Source organism: Hyperolius riggenbachi, chromosome 9 (assembly GCF_040937935.1).
Source record: "Hyperolius riggenbachi isolate aHypRig1 chromosome 9, aHypRig1.pri, whole genome shotgun sequence".
Lineage (NCBI taxonomy): Eukaryota > Metazoa > Chordata > Amphibia > Anura > Hyperoliidae > Hyperolius > Hyperolius riggenbachi.
Window position 1 is genome coordinate 33,875,453 of NC_090654.1, and position 20,312 is coordinate 33,895,764.

Here is a 20,312-nt window from a genome sequence, read left to right on the forward strand (position 1 = left end):
GCCTCTCTTCGCCCCTCTAAGTCTTCTTTCACTGAGAGGGCCGGGGAGGAGGCAGAGATCTGCAGAGATTGATTGTGGAGAGGCTGAGCTACAGCTCAAAGCTCAGCCTCTCCAGGAAGAGAAGCCCGCCGCGGAGATGCAGCGATTTAACTCTGTCATTACTGCTGAAGAGGATAGTTAATCAAAAGAAGGTAAAAAAAATAACTTCAGAGTCTCTTTAAGTGGTACAGAGGTGGACAGGAAGGGCCCCATAGGCACTTTTGGGGTTCTGCCACTCAAGAAGGATTGGAACCACTGAAGAACTATGCCATCAATGCCGCAGTATTCCTGTAGCCTGTTTATCAAGATGTCATGGTCAACTGTATCAAAGGCTGCAGAAAGGTCTAGCAGTATCAGGATAGAACACTCTCCTCTGTCTCTTGCCATGAGCAGGTGATTGCATATTTAGATGAGGGCAGTTTCAGTGCTGTGGTGTTTCCTAAAGCCAGACTGGAATGGGTCATAACTGTTATTTTGTAGGATTTTGGCTTCTAGCTGGAGGTATACGGCTTTTTCAATTAGCTTACCCAGAAAGGGAAAGTTAGAGACAGGTCTGTAGCTGGTCATTGCATCTGGGTCCAGGGAGGGTTTTTTGAGGAGAGGCCTGATGATTGCTTCCTTCAGTAAAGCAGGAAATATCCCTGATTGTAAGGAACAGTTAACAATTTTGAGGAATACCGGTACGAACAGGTCGGGGCAGTTCAACATGAACTGTATTGGGCCAGGATCCAGGTCGCAGGTAGACTTTGGTGGAGGGGAAGGAGGATGCTTGATGTGGCTTCTTCATCAATTTCTTTGAAGTTTGACCAAGGTGTTATGTTGTCTCTGCTAATGATTTTTGGCGCTATATTAGGCTCAGATGCTGTAAGTTGGATGGCAGACCTTATAGCGGAGACTTTGTCTGAGAAGAATTAATAGGCAAATTGGTCACAGAGGTCCTTTGAAGACTGGATATTAAGTTTTTGACATTCTCGTTGCAGAGTTTTTCCACTGTGTGGAACAATTGAGCTGGTTTAACTGCATTTGCTATCTCATGTGATAAAAAGGATGACTTTTTCTCAGTGATTAACTTTTGGTAGTTCTTCAAGTGGAGGAGTAACGCATGTTTGTCTTCTGAGGACTGAGATTTGCGCCACAGTCTGTCAAGCTTTCGGCCTTGTCTTTTCAAATCTTTTATAGAGTTATCAAACCACTGTGCATGATGACGTGGAGTAAGATATTTGGTGCGCAGAGGAGCAATGGTCTCAAAGGTGGAGGACACACATTTGTTGTATTTAAACACCACAGTATCAGGGTCCGAGCTGGAGTCAGTCAATTCATCAAAGCTGAGGTTATCTCGGATATGTTGTGGTGTTAGCCCTTTTAAGCGGCAATATTTTATTTGATTCTTGAATAGAGATTTAGCGAACGGTTCGCCTGCGAACAGTTCCAGGTAAAATTTGGGGTTCGCGTTCGCCTGCACCAGGCGAACTTTTGCGGAAGTTCGATTCGCCCCATAATGCACTATGAGGGTCAACTTTGACCCTCTGCATCACAGTCAGCAGGCACATTGTAGCCATTCAGGCTACACTAAGCCCTGGAGCCCCACCCCTCCTTATATAAGGCAGGCTCCGGCGGCCATTAGCCTCACTCGTGTGCCTGCTAGAGACAGAGTAGGGACAGCTGCTGCAGACTTGTTCTTCTAGGGACAGATTAGTTAGGCTCTTGGCTGCTTATCTTGCTCCTGGCTGATTGTTATTGCTTTTATAGCACCCCTCAATAGCTCTTTTCAGAGCTCATCCTGTACTTTTTTTTTTTCTCCTGTGTGTCAAACTGACACTTTTGTTGCATGCACAGCCTTGCAATTGATAGTGTGTGTGTGCCACTGCCAGCAGCCCAGCACATTCAGTGACTACTTGTGTGTGTGACAGGGAGCTGCACATTGTACTACCCAGTACTGCATATACTGCAGTACCTGTTGTGTTTACTTAACCCACCTCATCACTGCATCTTACTACCTGTTGTGTTGAGTGAACCCACCTCACTGCATCTAAGTACCTTTACTGTTCAGTGAACCCAGCTCACTGCATCCTACTACCTGTTGTGTTGAGTGAACCCACCTCACTGCATCTAAGTATCTTTACTGTTCAGTGAACCCATCTCACTGCATCCTACTACCTGTTGTGTTGAGTGAACCCACCTCACTGCATCTAAGTACCTTTACTGTTCAGTGAACCCAGCTCACTGCGTCCTACTACCTGTTGTGTTGAGTGAACCCACCTCACTGCATCTAAGTACCTTTACTGTTCAGTGAACCCAGCTCACTGCATCCTACTACCTGTTGTGTTGAGTGAACCCACCTCACTGCATCTAAGTACCTTTACTGTTCAGTGAACCCAGCTCACTGTATCCTACTACTTGCTGTGTTGAGTGAACCCACCTCACTGCATCTAAGTACCTTTACGGTTCAGTGAAACTAGCTCACTGCATCCTACTACCTGTTGTGTTGAGTGAACCCACCTCACTGCATCTAAGTACCTTTACTGTTCAGTGAACCCACCTCACTGCATCTAAGTACCTTTACTGTTCAGTGAACCCAGCTCACTGCATCCTACTACCTGTTGTGTTGAGTGAACCCACCTCACTGCATATACCTAGCATCCACCCGAGATGGACAAAATGGACAAACCAGGTAGAGGAAGAGGGAGAGGCAGACCCAGAGGAAGGCCACCAGGCACCGGCAGGTCTGTGCGAGGTGGTGTTGCTGTGATTTCGTGCGGACCTGCCCCAAAATACAGTGCTCAGAAGAAGGCACGTGCCATCACTTCCCAAGATAAGGACGTGCTTGACTATTTAACACAGAACACCTCATCTCCCGCAGCCACCAGCGCTACAACAAGCACAGCATCTGCTGCATTTGACACTTCGCAGGAGTTATTTGGTGGTGGTGGTGAAATCACTGATTCACAGCCACTACTGCAACAACAAGAAGAAGGCGCAGGTACACCACCTCATACTTCTGAGTTAGGTGGCGATACTATGGACGTATCGTGTGAGGAGGGGGATGATGAACCACCTGAAGTTGGTGCAGTTGAGGAGGTGTCTGAGGAAAGCGAAGCTGGCCAGGAGGATTATGATGACGATTATACGGATACCACATATGTTCCCGGTAGAGGAGATGACCAGGGGGACAGTTCAGAGGGGGAGTCAGAGAGGAGTAGGAGGAGACGACTCCATGATAGAAGCAGAGGGAGCTCGTCCTCCGAAACAGCTGGGGGCAGTGTCCGGCGCCATGTATCGCCAGCTATGGCCAGCCAGCCAACATGCCCTTCAACGTCAGCTGCTGATGCCACCGTAGCACCATCACCCCAGGGGGGCTCAGTGGTTTGGAAATTTTTTCACGTGTGTGTCTCAGATCGGAGCAAAGCCATCTGTTGTCTCTGCCAGCAAAAATTGAGCCGTGGAAAGGCCAACTCTCACGTAGGGACAAGTGCCTTACGAAGGCACCTGGAGAGAAGGCACAAACAGCTATGGCAAGAACACCTGAGGAAAAGCAGCACCCCTCAAAAGACTAGCCACCTTCCTTCTCCTCTTCCTCCTTCAGGTGCATCGTCTTCATCCACTTTCTCCCGTGCACCTTCACAGCCACCCTCCTCCACACCACCTCTTCCCTTCAGCGGTTCCTTCTCCTCTGCCCACAGCAGTACCCAGCTGTCCGTGAAGGAAGTATTTGAGCATAAGAAGCAAATGTCTGCCAATCACCCTCTTGCCCGGCGTCTGACAGCTGGCGTGGCAGAACTATTTGCTCGCCAGCTATTACCATACAAGCTGGTGGAGTCGGAGGTTTTCCGTAAGTTTGTGGCCATTGGTACACTGCAGTGGACGATACCAGGCAGCAGTTATTTTTCACAAAAGGCTATACCCAAACTGTACCGTGCAGTTGAGAGGCAAGTGGTGTCATCTCTGGCACACAGCGTTGGGTCAAGGGTCCACCTGACCACGGATGCCTGATCTGCCAAGCACGGGCAGGGCCACTACATTACATACACAGCCCATTGGGTCAACCTGGTGACCGATGGCAGCAAGCAGGGAGTACGTGGCTGCGCAGCAGACCGACTTGTCACACCTCCACGGCTTGCAGGCAGGCCTCCAGCCACCTCCTCTTCACCTGCTACCACCGCTTCGCTGTAGTCATCCTCCTCCTCCTCCTTGGCTGGTGCCGCGATCTCCTCTCCAGCTACACAGCCCCAGCACCCCAGGGCCTATGCTGCATGCCAGGTACGACAGTGTCACGCAGTGTTAGACATGTCTTGCCTGAAAGCGGAGAGTCACACTGGAGCAGCTCTCCTGGCTGCTCTTAACAAACAGGTGGAGCAATGGCTGACCCCGCACAAGCTTGAGATCGGCAACGTGGTGTGTGACAACGGCAGCAATCTCATTGCTGCGTTGAATTTGGGAAAGCTGACACACATACCCTGTATGGCACATGTGCTGAATCTGGTCATGCAAAGATTTGTGTCCAAGTACCCAGGCTTAGAGGACGTCCTGAAGCAGGCCAGGAAGTTGTGTGGGCATTTCAGGCGCTCTTACAAGGCCATGGCACGCTTTGCGGATATTCAGCGTAGAAAAAACTTGCCGGTGAGACGCCTGATTTGTGATAGCCCGACTCGCTGGAATTCCACCCTGCTGATGTTCTCTCGCCTGCTAGACCAGGAGAAAGCCGTCACCCAGTACCTGTATCATTACAGTACAAGGACACAATCTGGGAGGATGGGGATGTTGTGGCCCAACAACTGGACACTGATGTAAAATGCATGCAGGGTCATGGAGCCCTTTGAGGAGGTGACCAAACTGGTGAGTCGCGATGAGGGCACCATCAGCGACTTGATCCCCTACGCCTACTTCCTGGAGCGTGCCGTGCGTAGAGTGGTGGATACAGCTGTGGAGGAGCGTGAACGAGAACAGTTACAGCAGCAGGAGTCGTGGGAGCGATTTACATCCGAACCCGATGTTTCCACAACACCTGCGGCAGCACAGAGGGGGGAGGAGGAGGAGGAGGAAGAAGAGGAGTCGTGTGAGGAAGGAGAGGAGTCAGACTCTGATGATGATGATGAGGAAGGTGTTTCTGTGGAGGAGGAAGAGGCAGCGGAAGAAGAACAACCGCGGCAGCCGTCACAGGGGGCTTCTGCTGCTCCACGTTCCCGTGGTATTGTTCGTGGCTGGGGGGAGGAAGAGGAATTGCGTCCCGTCACTCAGGAAGAGCAAGAGGAGATGGAGAGTACGTCTGCATCCAGCTTTGTGCAGATGTCCTCTTTTATGTTGTCCAGCCTGTTGAGGGACCCCCGTATCAAAAAACTCAAGGCGAATGACCTGTACTGGGTGGCCACGCTACTAGACCCTCTGTACAGGCACAATGTGGCGGACCTGTTACCAACTCAACAGAAGGCCGAAAGGATGCAGCACTTGCAGAACAAGCTGTCGATGATGCTTTACAATGCGTTTAATGGTGATGTGGCTGCACAACGCAATCAAGGTACCACTGGCAGTAACCCTCCTCCTCCCAAGTCCACGCAAGCAAGGACAGGACGCTCCAGCGATTTCAAGGTGATGTCGGACATGTGGACATTCTTTAGTCCAACTCTTCGCCATAGTCCTTCCGGATCCACCCTCCACCAACGCTTGGACCGGCAGGTAGCCGACTACCTGGCCTTGAGTGTGGATGTAGACACTGCGAAAAGCGACGATGAACCCTTGGACTACTGGTTGCGCAGGCTTGACCTGTGGCCAGAGCTGTCCCAATTTGCCATACAACTTCTCTCTTGCCCTGCCGCAAGCGTCCTGTCAGAAAGGACCTTCAGTGCAGCTGGAGGCATAGTTACTGAGAAGAGAAGTCGCCTAAGTCACGACAGTGTTCAGTACCTGACCTTTATCAAAATGAATGAGGAATGGATCACGGAGGGCTACTGCACGACCGAAGACTAAGTCAGTCCCCACACACAGCATCTCTGCCTGCAGGCCACTTGCCTTCTCCGCCACCACCAACAGGGTCCAGGACTCTAGGTGGATTCCTGAATTTTTAAGGCCGCTGCTAGCAGCGGCCGCTACACTATTTTTTCTGGTGCGTGTACATGCCTGCCTAATTTTTCTGGCTGCACTGCGGGCGGCTGCAACAAATAAACAAAAGGCATGTACATGTGCCCATCCCCCTTCGTGATCATTACCTTGCCGCTGTGAATGGGCTTGCGTAGCACAATGAAGCAATGACCGCCGGCTATTTGAGTGTCTCGGGTGGGGGCGGGACACAAAAGATAATAAGGTCGTTGCTTCATTGTGGTCAGATCAAATTTGATCAGCTGGACAGTCACTGTTGTTCGATCACTGAGCTACCACAGCCCGGCGACCATATGGCCTTGAAAAACGCCACGGCCTACACTCTGGCCACAGTGCGCACCAGTCCAGCACGGCCGTCACTATGCAAAACAGCTGTTTGCAGCGCGTTACACAGTGAGTTTGGTGTGTCAGTGTGAAGCAGAACTCTAATTACACTCCCTGATTGATGTATACCCATGCAAGATGTTTTAAAGCACTTTAGGCCTGCAATTTAGCATTCAATGTGATTTCTGCCCTTAAAACGCTGCTTTGCGTCAAATCCAGATTTTTCCCCAGGACTTTGGGCATGTATCCCACTCCGCCATGCCCCCCTCCAGGTGTTAGACCCCTTGAAACATGTTTTCCATCACTTTTGTGGCCAGCATAATTTTTTCTATTTTTCAAAGTTCGCATCCCCATTGAAGTCTATTACGGTTCATGAACTTTTCCGCGAACCGAACCTTCCGCGAAGGTTCGCGAACCGAAAATCGGAGGTTTGCGACAGTCACTGCCATGTATCACCTTTTCTTATTTCTTTCTGCTTCAAACACAATTGGGAATGACAGCTGTCTTACCCTCTAGACCATGTAGTGTGGTTCATGGTCTAGAGGGTAAGACAGATACCTACTACCCACTGTGTCCTGGGTTCAAATCCCAGCTATGGAATATGAGCATGCTTTTCAAAAAGTACAAATCCTTATTCATGCTACTTTTTCTATTGAATTGATCATAATGGTAGTATGGTTTATGCTAGGCCACCTTTAGCATGTAGTGTGGTTCATGGTCTAGAGGGTAAGACAGATACCTACTACCCACTGCATCCTGGGTTCAAATCCCAGCTATGGAATATAAGCATGCTTTTCAAAAAGTACAAATCCTTATTCATGCTACTTTTTCTATTGAATTGATCATAATGGTAGTATGGTTTATGCTAGGCCAGCTTTAGCATGTAGTGTGGTTCATGGTCTAGAGGGTAAGACAGATACCTACTACCCACTGCATCCTGGGTTCAAATCCCAGCTATGGAATATAAGCTGTTTTGAAAATCTGCAATTCCCTACTTGATGATATAAGAGGATGGATGGAGAGGAGGAGGATTTTTTGGGTGTTATTCCGGAAAATTCCGTTGGAATTATATAATTTCCGCTGAATTCCGTTTGAGAGGTATAGGAATTCCGTTTCGACCACCAGAATCGGAATTAGCTAATTCCGGCCGGAATCACGGAATTAATAATTCCGCGGAATTTTCCGACCATCCCTAGTGGGCGGTAGATCAGCAATATGTTTGTTTTTCTCAGCTGAAAGTTGCACCCCCAAGCATTCAAACGAGTTGGTAGGTCCTACAGTAAGTGGTCTTATTTTTAAAGCTGATCTAAAGCAAAGTGCAACCCCTCCACCCCTGCGTTCTTTCCTGTTGCAGTGTATCACGGAATAGTTTGTTGGCACGGCAGCCTCCAGGGTTGGGCCAACTGGTTTAGAAAGCCAGGTTTCAGTCAGGCAGGCCAGATCAGAAGACTCTACTAGATTACGTATGATTGCTGTTTTGTTGTTTATCGATCTGACCTTACAGAGAACAGCCTTGATGGTGCTACTCTAGGAGCTGAGGTCTGTGATTGAGGACTCCAGGAGGGAACAGTCTCTAAATGTGTGGCTGTCATTTCTGCTGGAGCGTGCTGGAGCTATTGTTGTTGCCTTGGTGTACTCTGTAGATTTTGTCACATAGTTCTGCAGAGTTGTGGCATGTAGATGTGTCGGGGGCGTGGCCAGAGAGCACAATGCCACTTGCTGTGCTGGCAGTGGTGGTATGTGGCACTAGTGAATGGCTGCTGCTGGGAATTCTCCTCCGGGCATGATTGGGGGAAATCAATACCTAGATTCAATGTAATGTTTTTCAACATCATTTGTTCCGGCCCCCCAGCAAAGTATGTTGTCCCGACACTTGACCGAAAAATTTTGGGGACCCCTTATCTAGAGGACTGGAGGAAGCCTCATGCGACTACAAAGCCTGAGATGTAGTTCTTCTCAGGTTCACTAGAAGTTTCTTTTTCAGGCATTTTACAGAACTGGATCAGAACCATACTATGCCTGAAGAAGAAAGTTTCTAAAGCTTGCAAAGAACTCTTGTACAGTTGGTCATTAAACGTGTCACCTTAGTAACTTTTCCTCTGCCTTTCGGGTCTACATAACACAAACACAGGACCACATGCACCCAGAAAAGTTATTACAGATGGGCGGTCTCCCAAAGTTGTGGCATGTAGATGTGTCGGGGGCGTGGCCAGAGAGCACGATGCCGTTTGCTGTGCTGGTAATGGCGGTATGTGGGTGGTGCAGGAGGCGGGACCAGAGAGTACGATACTGTGCACTGTGTTGGCGGCGGACGCATGTGGGCGGAGCGGGGGTGTGGTTTCAGAGGATGCTTCTACTCGCAGTGTTGGCTGCAACGGCGTGTGGGCGGGACGGGGGTGAGCCGCAGAGGACGCTGCTGCTCGCTGTGTTGTCGGCGGTAGCATGTAGGCGGGACGGAGGTGTGGGCGCAGAGGACTGCTCCTCGCTATGCTGGCCGCAATAGCATGTAGGCGGGGCGGGGGTGTGGCCGCAGAAGATGCTTCTCGCAGTGTTGGCGGCGGAGGTATGTTATGTAGGCGGGGCGGGGGTGTGGCCGCAGAGGACGCTGCTGCTCGCTGTGTTGTCGGCGGTGGCATGTAGGCGGGGCGGGGGTGTGGCCGCAGAGGACGCTGCTGCTCTCGGCTGTGGCATGTGGGCGGAACCGGAGGCGGGACCAGAGAGGACGATGCTGCTCGCGGTGCTGGCTGCGGTGTTGGCGCTGCTGCTGGCGGTATTGGTGGTATTGGGGTCCCCGGTACACCGGCGGGCGGTGCTGTTGCTGCACGATGTGGTGTTCACGGTGCGGGTGTGGCGGGTGAAGCGGCGGCTCTTGCGCTGGATGCGGGATGGGGCGGTCAGTCTGCCGGGTCTCTTCCAGCTGCAGCTCCGGAGCCGCCCGGATGTCCCCTTCCTCCTCTTCCGCGAGAAGCGGGTCACCTACCGCCAGCTGGAGAGCAGCAGCAACCGGGCCGCCAGCGCCCTCTCCCCCCACACCAGCCCGGGGGACACCCTGGCCCTCCTGCTTGCCAACGAGCCCCGATTCCTCACCGCCTGGTTCGCGCTGGCTAAGCTGGGGGTGACCTGCGCCTTCCTCAACACCAACATCCGCCGGGGGGCGCTACTGCACTGCCTGAGAGCCTGCGGGGCCCGGGGGCTCCTCACCAGCCCAGGTGAGATATATGGGGGTCCTCCCGAGCCCAAGTGACATATATGGGGGTCTTCACTAACCCTAGTGAGATATATGGGGTCCTCACCAGCCCATGAGATATATGGGCATCCTCACCATCCCAGGATAGCTATATGGGGGTACCCATAAACCCTAGCGAGATATATGGGGGTCCTCACCAACCCCGGTGAGATATTTTGGGATTTTAACCCATTCTGGTGAGATGTCTGGTGGTACACATCAACACCAGTGAGATATATGGGGGTCCTCTCCAGCCCAGGTGACATATGTAGGGGTACCGATCAATGCCAGTGCGAAATATTGGGATACCCATCAACCTTATTGAGATATATGGGGAGTTTCCAATAAACCCTAGTGAGATATATGGGGGTGCTAACCAGCCCAGGTGAGATATATGGGGGTCCTCACCAGCCCAGGTGAGATATATGGTGGTACACATCAACCCTAGTGAGATATATGGGGGTCCTCACCAGCCCAGGTGAGATATATGGTGGTACACATCAACCCTAGTGAGATATATGGGGGTCCTCACCAGCCCAGGTGAGATATATGGTGGTACACATCAACCCTAGTGAGATATATGGGGGTTGGGGATCATGCTTGCATTAGGGGATTATCATCAGTCCAGGTGAGCTATGTGATGCGGAGGTAATATGGGGGTTCTCATCGGGGCGTCAATCTACTTGAGGTGACCCAGCAGGACACAGGGTATGGAAATTCCTACCATGATTGGGTGGACAGCACCCTTCTGAACTTTTAGGTTTCGGATAGGATGTAGTAATAAGTACACCCATGCTCTTTGGCCAATCAGAATGCTTCAAGTTTTAGAGGGAGTGAATGGAGAACTAGGCTCTAGTCTGCTTGGGGTGACTCAGCAGGCAACCACATAGGGAAATTCTGTTAACGTGATTGGCTGGACGGTACACTCTAACTTTTAGGTTTCAGATAGGTTGTAGTAAAGTAAACTACGCCCACACTATTCAGCCAATCACATCGCTTCATGCTGTAGGGTGCTGTGATTGGAGAACTGTTAATTTTAAGGTTTCCTGCTGGTTCACCTGAAATACACTAGCACCCTTATTAGCCCAGGTGACAATCTCTGTTAATTATGGAATGTAGTACCAGCTTTCCAACGCAGCTATTACTACCCATCAGAAGGTGTAGTGATGGGCAGTCCATTGAATATGAGGAATTCTATGGAGGATACAGGTTATGGTTTAGTGATAGGTTTGGGTAACACTATTCCGGAGTCACAGCGCATTCATATAGCACAGCTGCTACCGACTGCATTATTTGGGAGAGCGCAAGCATAGCACATCTGCTTTCTATTAAAGCATTATGGAAACACAACAGACGGACCTGTGGTGGAAACAGGCAGCACAGTGGTGTAGTGGTTAGCGCTCTCGCCTTGTAGCGCTGTGTCCCTGGTTCGAATCCCAGCTAGGGCACTATCTGCAAGGAGTTTGTATGTTCTCCCTGTATCTGCCTGCTTACCTCACATTCCAAAAACATACATTTGGTGTCCTCCTAAATTGGCCCTAGATTACGATACATTTGAGGGACAGTTATGCTGGCTATACACGGCTCGTTTTATATTATCAATCGAGCCGTTGATGGCTCGATTGATAATATTCAACCTGTCCGATACCCCGCCGGATCGATTCTGCGCTTGATACCGGCGGGGAGAACAATGGGAGCAAACGAAATGCTGATTAGCAGCGCCTGCGGGGACGAGCGGGAATCAATCTGCGCGGACGAGCGGTGACGCGCCGGCATCGAGCTGCTGGCTCAATACCGGCACATTCTCGAGCCGTGTATGCCCAGCATTTAGTGACAACACAATATACTCTGTACAGCTCTGTGCAATTATGCCTTGTACACACCATACAATTTCCTGCAAGGTTTTCTGTAATTAGATTATGTTCTGTAAAGTACTGGTAGAGACTGGTCATTACCTCTGGTGCATTGTCTTCTGGTTATCTCCTGCTGAGTAGAACAATGCCTAATTGCTCGGCAGATAGATGGTTAGATAATTTCCAACATGTTGGAAATTATCTATCTGGCAGGTAAATCTAATGCTGGGTGCACACGTTGCGATTTCCGGCTCGATCCGCAGGATCGATTGGATTATTTCCAACATGTTCGATTGGGTTTCGATGGATACAGCCGTCGATTTTGCTTACTTAATATGCAAAATTGACGGCTGTATCCATCGAAACCCGATCAAATATGTTGGAAATAATCGAATCGATCGAGCGGGAAATCGCAAAGTGTGTACCCAGCATAATGCTGGGCATACACGGATAGATTATTCTTATCAATCGAGCCGCTGATGGCTCGATTGATAATTTCCGACAGGTCCGATTGCCCGCCAGATCGATTCCCCACTCGATACCCGCGGGTGGACAATAGCGGAAGATAAGGGACGAGCGGGAATCGATCCAGGCGTGCGTGGGGACGCGGCGGGAGTCGATCCGGCGGCTAATTGAGCCGCAGAATCTATCCGTGTATGCCCAGCATAACAGAAAATCTTACAGAAAATTGTATGGTGTGTACTAGGCATAAGATGACTTTGCTATATAAATACTAAATGAGAAAAAGGGCTCTAGTAGAATATTGCTACAATTAGCGATATTCTACTGCTGGATTCCAAGAGTAAAACATCTGTAATGATTACCGATATTTTACTATGGCTAAATCTAAGCTCAACACACACCATACAATCTTGGTTGTACAGATTTACCAAATCTATGTAGTATAAGGGCCAAAAGATTAAAAATACCTTGAATAATTGATTGTATAAGCTCTTATACTACATGAAAGTGGTAAGATTGAACAACCAAGATTGTATGGTGTGTGTTGAGCTTAACCCTACTCTTAGGGCCCGTTTCCACTACAGCGAATCTGCATGCAGATTTGCATAACCCATTATAGTAAATGTTTCCACTTGTCCGGAATTCTGTGCGGTTTGCCGTGCAGAAAAATCTGCACAGCAGAACCATCAGAATTTATTCGCCCCACACATTCACGTGATTCGTCAGTAATGTCATTAAATAGGAAACTCGCAAGCGGTTTAGTCTTGTGGTTTTCCATGCGTTTTCGTTCGCGGTTTCACTTAAAAACCCATGTCAATGCATACCAGCATTGACATGGTTAAAATCGCATATCGCAAACCGCAAGAAAATCCGCATACAAACGCGAAAACCGCAATCGCATGCGGATTCGTTCACATGTTTTTCGCGTCGATCACACCGCAGTAGTGGAAATGGGCCCATACACAGAACTCTCCCCCCTGGTGGTCCCTAACACTGAGATCTGTCCTTTACCCTGGCGGTGCCTAACCTTAACTTGCCCTCTGTCGCGATATGCGACAAAGAAAGTACATTTTTACGACTGTTAAGTGGCAGACAAGATAAATTTCGATGCCCAATAGCAAATCAGATGCTGGAGGCTTACGGAAATGCAAATTGCGGCATTGCTACCGCAATTCACCTTTTTTTGCCTCATATTTCAGCCATAATAAAGCTACAATTTGTGGCAAAGAAGGTAAATTTCAGCACCTGGGGACGTTGGATAATGGAGCCGTCGTGTACCCAAATCGCAAAATTGCGGCTTTTATAATGGGCACCTATGGCGGCGCCGGTTTTTCCATAAGGGCTCCTACGCCATTCTTTTTCGATTTGAGAAACAGACCTATGTGAATGGTTCCATGCTTTCTGAAAGGGAACCATAAGAGCTACTCTGCTTGTCCATTGGTGTGCTGTTGTCCTTTCTGGGAACAGTCCAGCAGCAGTAGTATGAAGAAGGTAGGTTCTTTAGATTACCAGTAGCCTGTGATACAATTTCCAGTGAGGAATAACATCCGAGGAGCGGGGAGAAAGTTGACTGGAGAGGGGCCTGTTCATAGTTGCAGGGCTGCGGAGTCGGTACAAAAATCTTCCGACTCCTCAGTTTATGAAACCACCGACTCCGGGTACCCAGAATGAGTCTGATTCCTTAGTCTAATACTTACCAGGGCTGTGGATTTTGTATAAAAATCATCCGACTCCACAGCTCTGCATAGTTGGACCCACACTGGATGATGTTGCAGTACTTGGGACTGGATTGACTAATGCTGGGTACACACTGAGATTTTATGGTCGATTTACTGTCATCGATTATTCCCAACATGACTGATTTGCTTTCCGATTGATTTCTGAGCATTTTCCGATCAATTTCCTATTAAAGAGAACGGAAATCGATCGGAAAATGCTCAGAAATCGATCGGAAAGCAAATCGGACATTTTGGAAATAATCGATCTGACAGTAAATCGATCATAAAATCTCATAGTGTGTACCCAGCATAAGATGTGCCCAAGCATTGCAGTCACCTCTTGTCTTGTAGGAGGAAAGTACAGATAGGTGAGGTATGTTTAAGATGCAGCTGAAGGGAGCAACTTAATGATTTAATTGTGAGGTGTGAGCTAGATTTTACCTCCAGGCAGCGGGCTTGGTGAGGTGGATTATTGGGGTGTGGTCTACGTCTCCAGGATCTACAGGCAGGGAAACTGAAACATCACAAATCGTTTTCTCGTGGTCAATTTAAAGGAGTTATCCGGGCTAAATACAGAAAATAAACGCTACTTACCTCGGGCTTCCTCCAGCCCCAAGCTCCCAGGACCTCCCTCTCCGCACCTCTGCGCGCAGCCGTTTGCCGGAGCTCCGTCCCGGTCCCCAACGATGATGTCAGAACGACCTCCTGCGCAGTCCGCTCCGGCCCACGTGGCGGTGATTGACAGCGCTGCTCGCGCAGTACAGAGCGACCTAACATCATCGCCGGGGACCGGGACGGAGCTCTGGCGAACGGCTGCGCGCAGAGGTGCGGCGAGGGAGGTCCTGGGAGCTTGGGGCTGGAGGAAGCCCCCGGCAAGTAGCGTTTATTTTCTGTATTTAGCCCAGATAACACCTTTAAAGAGGACAAGAAATGGTCAATGTGATGCTTTTAATTTTGAGTTAATGCAAATTTATGTAGCTAGGAGTTTAACCACTTGAGGACCCACCCTTTACCCCCCCTTAAGGACCAGCGCTGGTTTGATTGATCTGTGCTGGGTGGGCTCTGCAGCCCCCAGCACAGATCAGGGTGCAGGCAGGGAGATCAGATTGCCCCCCTTTTTTCCCCCCTATGGGGATGATGTGCTGGGGGGGTCTGATCTCTGCTGCCTGCGAGTGGCTGGCGGGGGGGGCACCTCAAAGCCCCCCTCCGCGGCGAAATGCTCCCCCTCCCTCTCCTACCTGGCCCCCTTTGGTAAGCCGGGCTGCACAGGACGCTATCCGTCCTGTGCAGCCAGTGACAGGCTGTCTCCTGTCACATGGCGGCGATCCCCGGCCGCTGATTGGCCGGGGATCGCCGATCTGCCTTACGGCGCTGCTGCGCAGCAGCGCCGTACAAATGTAAACAAAGCGGATTATTTCCGCTTGTGTTTACATCTAGCCTGCGAGCCGCCATCGGCGGCCCGCAGGCTATTCACGGAGCCCCCCGCCGTGATTTGACAGGAAGCAGCCGCTCGTACGAGCGGCTGCTTCCTGATTAATTAGGCTGCAGCTGGCGACGCAGTACTGCGTCGCTGGTCCTGCAGCTGCCACTTTGCCGACGCACGTTATGAGTGTGCGGTCGGCAAGTGGTTAAAGAGAATCTGTACTCTAAAATTCTTACAATAAAAAGCATAATATTCTATTCATTATGTTCTCCTGTGCCCCTCTGTGCTCTTTCTGCCTCTCCCTGCTGCAATACTGGCTTGTAATTGCCAGTTTTAGGCAGTGTTTACAAACAAAAGACAGCATGTGATAGGTTGAGAGTAGGTCAGTGTGTGACTCATACAGAGCCTGCAGGGGGCCTGGAGAGGGTGTGTATAGCTTCTATTCAATCACAAGCAGGGCTGCACATTCCTGCCTGAGTGCCTGAGCCCGACAGAGCCAACAGTTGAAAGATTAGATCATATAACAGAGATAACACAGCCACTGTGCAACTAGGAAAGGCTGCAGTAAGACAGACCACATTAGAACAGGCATAGGAACTTGTAGGATAGAAGAAAGAAGTATGAACATTTTGTTAGTCTCTTTTAACCAATCAAAATCCTGAATGAACTACTGCATTTGTATTTTTTTTGTTTTTTGTTTCTGTAAAGTACCGGTATACCTGAAGTGAGAGATTGAGGCTGATATATTGTTTTCCTTTTAAACAATACCGGTTGCCTGGCATCCTGCTGATCTCTTTGGCTGCTGTAGTATCTGAATTACACATGCAAATACTCTAGTCAGACTTCAGTCACAACACCTGATCTGCTGCATGCTTGTTCAGGGTCTATGGCTAAAAATATTAGAGGCAGAGGATCAGCAGGAGAGTCAGGCAATTCGCATTGTTTAAAAGGTAATAAATGTGGCAGCCTCGAGATCCCTCTCAGATCAGGTGAGAGTGATGTTTCTCAGTAATGTTTTATAATATATGTTTATTACTACTTAATATTGACATCCACAGGAATTGGGAGTTTTGAGAAATCTCTGTAAAGACTAAAGCTTTGTACGCATGAGGGCTGTGGAGTCGGAGTCAGGGCAATTTTGGGCACCTGGAGTTGGAGTCGGAGCCGTGGTTTCAGAAACTGAGGAGTCGGAGTTGGAGTTGGAAGATTTTTGTACCGACTCCACAGCCCTGCGCATGACAGATAAAACAAACGACTGATTGACCAATGGCGATCGGTCTCTTCGTCTGACATTCCTTCATCATCAAGTGTGTACAGGAATATGTAGATCATAAATGATCTACAGGAAGTGCAGCAGCGTGAAAAAAAGTGGTGTGAATTCCGATTGTGCGCGTAAATTATCTGATTTTTGGGGAGTTTGCAGTGTTGTGTGTACTCGCGCCATCGCTAATGACACGCCACTCGCAACTCGATCCTCTGTCTTCCAGCCGTCATCATGGGAAGCACAGTGGCGAAGTGGTTAGCGCTTTCGCCTTGCAGCGCTAGGTCCACGGTTTGATTCCCAGCCAGGTCACTACACTATCTGGTTTCTTAATAGGAGGATCGATTTAAATCAAGTGAAGCCACAAAATAGCGATCTGTTTCCAAAATTTTAGCTTCCCATTAGTGTGCACACTGTGTTTGCAGCTGAGTTTCTCCATGTCGGCCATCAGTCAGGTGCCGTGTTGTGTCTGGTTGGAACAGATACCTCTTTACTAATCAAATTCATTTTTGGTCTTTTATGACTGTACATATTCTCTGGTCAAGATAATTCTCTATGCTTTGTAAAGGCCTGACGAAGGGTCAATAACCCGAAACGGACTAGTGTCGTCGCCTGAACTAAAATTACCTTTTTTTCATCAAACAAAGCAGACGGTGTCTATGATCTGCTTTTTGTATTGCTTTTTATATGTCTGTACCACAAATTCTGCTGTTTTACAAAGAATTTTCTACCTTTTTGAAGAAAATTTTTTTGTGAATATAATGAAGTGTGAAACTAAAATTTTGGAAACAGATCGCTATTTTGTGGCTTCACTTGATTTAAATCGATCCTCCTATAAAGAAACCTGGTACTATTTGAGCATAGTGGTGTGCTCAGGTGTGGATCGTTACACTAACAAGAGTTCCTTTTCTGTTACCTGGGACTCATTCCCAACCATATTGAAACACTACACTATCTGCACAGCGTTTGTATGTTCTCACCATGGTTTAATGGATTTCCTCCGACATTCCAGTTTCCTAGCACATCCCCAAAACATATAGATAAGTTAGTTGTCTTACATCTTAATTGGCCCTAGACTATGATACATACACTACACGATACATACATAGACGTGTGACTGTGGTAGGGATTAGACCGTATACTGTGACAAAACCCTATACTCTGTACAGCGCTGCAGAAGATGTCAGCGCTATATAAATACTAAATAATAATTTTGAGAGACTTCCATTTGATGAACCGGTACTTATCCGTTAGCCGGGCGCATCCGGCAGGTGGCGCTGTTGATGTTAATTCCAATCCATAATTACTTCACGTCAACCTGTGAATGTAAACCGGCTGATGCGCCCGGCTTAAACAGATCAAGCCGCCGGCTTGCTTCGTGAGTGTCTCGCTCTCCTCCCCCTCTTGCCCTCTCTCGTATGAGCCTTGGGGAGGGGACATGCGTGTCCCCCCAGAGTCGTTCGTCGCGGCATTGCGACGAACGACTCTGGGGGGACACTCATGTCCCCTCCCCAGTGTTCTATAGGAGAGAGGGCAAGAGGGGGAGAAGAGCGAGACACGAAGCAAGCCGGCGGCTTGATCTGTTTAAGCCGGGCGCATCCGGCGTTTACATTCACAGGTTGACGTGAAGTAATTATGATTGGAATTAACATCAAAAGCGCCACCTGCCGGATGTGCCCGGCTAACGGATAAGTACCGATGAACCTTTAGGTATCAGTGATGTCACATATGTTTGTGCCGCCTCCCTATGGTTTCTATTCTTTGCCATTTTTCTTTCTTGTAGAGCTGTTTGATGTCGCTGTGCAGGAGATCCTGCCCGATCTGCAGGAGATGGGATTGACCGTTTGGGTGATGGGTGCAGGAGACTATCCCGATGATGTCATCAATCTTCAGGCTCAGATGGACGAGGCATCTGACAGCCCTCCACCTGCGCACCTCGGAGTTCCCAAAAACCCCACTGACACAGCCATCTGCATCTTCACATCTGGTACCACAGGTACTGCTGCTGTCTGTCAGGCTACCACCAGGGGAGCTGTGCCTCTAACACTGAAGTCAAATACAATGTTTACAATTGATATATCATGTATGGCTCTGTCTTAATGGTGTGTGGGGGGGTACAACATTTTCATTTACACTGCTCTCTTGGTATCAGCTGAGTAGAATGGCCTGGCCCAGGCATGGGCAAACTCGGCCCTCCAGCTGTTACGGAACTACAAGTCCCACAATGCATTTGCCTTTATGAGTCATGACTGTGTCTGTCAGACTCCTGCAATGCATTGTGGGACTTGTAGTTCCTTAACAGCTGGAGGGCCAAGTTTGCCCATGCCTGGCCTGGCCACATGTGTCCGATGCTGACGGTAAAATGTTTTGCATGCGGATGCAGAACGGTCGGTACCGCCTTGCAGATGCGCGTACCGCTTCCATTCTGCATCCACACAAGTGGGCACTGACCCCAAGTTCTGACATTGGTGACAGTTGGGGACATTTCCTCACTGTACACAGCTGACACAATGGGTGATCATGTGACATCTTTTGCCTTTGCAGGTTTACCAAAAGCCGCTCGGATCAGCCACCTGAAGACCCTGATGTGCTGTGTTTTCTACCAGCTGTGTGGGGGACGCTCTGATGATGTCATATACATGTCTTTGCCACTTTACCATAAGTCCGGCGCCTTGCTGGGGATCGGCGGCTGCCTTGGTATTGGTGAGTGATTACGGTGGACGCGGTACGTTCTGTAGTTGGGGAGGAGCTGGGTACTGCTGCTAGGGCATGCTGGGATTTGTAGTTCTCGCGCGGTGGAGGGTGAAGTGTCCCAATTCCCTCTGACGTCTAACTAATCGCATACACAGGAGCCACGCTGGTTCTGAAGGAACGCTTCTCTGCCAGCCAGTTCTGGAATGATTGCCGCAAGTACAACGTTACGGTCTTCCAGTATATTGGGGAGCTGGTCCGATACCTCACCAACCAACCACAGGTACATGCTGTAGACCAAACCATTGTATTGCTTGCGGGGGGGGAGGGGGAAGTGTGTCAGTCGTCATGCTGCAGCAGGGGGGTGGAGTCAGACATACTGCTTTGGGGGCAAAAATCATGCCTCTACCAGGAGTAGAGCAAAACTTTACAGTGCTACAGAGGGAGGGGCCAAACACTGCTCCAGGGGGAGGGGTTCCAAACATCACACTATTACAGGGGGTGGAGTCAAACCTCACACTGCTTCAGGACAGAGGCGCCAAATATTCTTATTCCTGGGTGGAGTGGTCAGTGAGATGCTAATTTATCCCATTTGCATGGAGAATTTTGAATTTGAGGGTTTCCATCACGTTTGTCCCTGATTATTGCCTCTACCGCTGCACACCCGATCAAGCACGTCTGCCGAGATTTTCCAGCATGTCAAATGGATACATTTATCCAGTTTCGGCCAGAAATTGGTCGCATCGTCGATTGGACAAGCTCTTGGCAGCACTGATTATAATCCGACTTGATAACTGTCGAATCCGATCGTCAATCAGCCGCCAATTACAGAGATGTATGGCCACTTTTATTCTAAGAACTACCACACCTGGGGATTATGCAGTTATTAAATTACTATTCATTATTTTATAAAAGACCAATAAATACAATGGGTTAAAATGATTGCTTTTATAACATGCGCTTAGATCTTATGATTATTTTAAAGGACAACCGAGGTGACATAAGACAGACGTGTATGAGCAGTGCCTAGCACACAAATAACTATGCTGTGTTTCTGGCCACTGCGCGCCTCTGGCCACACGTATCCTTCGAGTTCTAGTCCAATAGCGTTATTGCTGACGGGAACGTGTAAAAAGGATACGCTTGGCAGGGCTGCGCTGGCCTCGACTTACAAGTTGAGGAACGGAGCGGCGGCAGGAGAACAGAGGATCGTGGAGGACCGGCG

At 49.2% G+C, this 20,312-nt stretch overlaps 1 protein-coding gene across 2 annotated transcripts in view; it reads left to right on the plus strand.

The window, feature by feature from the left end:
* The first annotated feature begins 9,110 nt into the window (after positions 1-9,110).
* The window catches only part of SLC27A3 (solute carrier family 27 member 3), a 31,274-nt gene continuing 20,072 nt past the window's right edge, over positions 9,111-20,312 (plus strand). For both annotated transcript variants that reach the window (XM_068252427.1, XM_068252426.1), the window contains exons 1-4: positions 9,111-9,662; positions 18,180-18,392; positions 18,941-19,099; positions 19,246-19,370. In XM_068252427.1, coding sequence (XP_068108528.1) covers positions 9,143-9,662; positions 18,180-18,392; positions 18,941-19,099; positions 19,246-19,370 — 1,017 coding nt within the window. In that variant the 5' untranslated portion in view covers positions 9,111-9,142. The remainder of the gene's footprint in view (positions 9,663-18,179; positions 18,393-18,940; positions 19,100-19,245; positions 19,371-20,312) is intronic.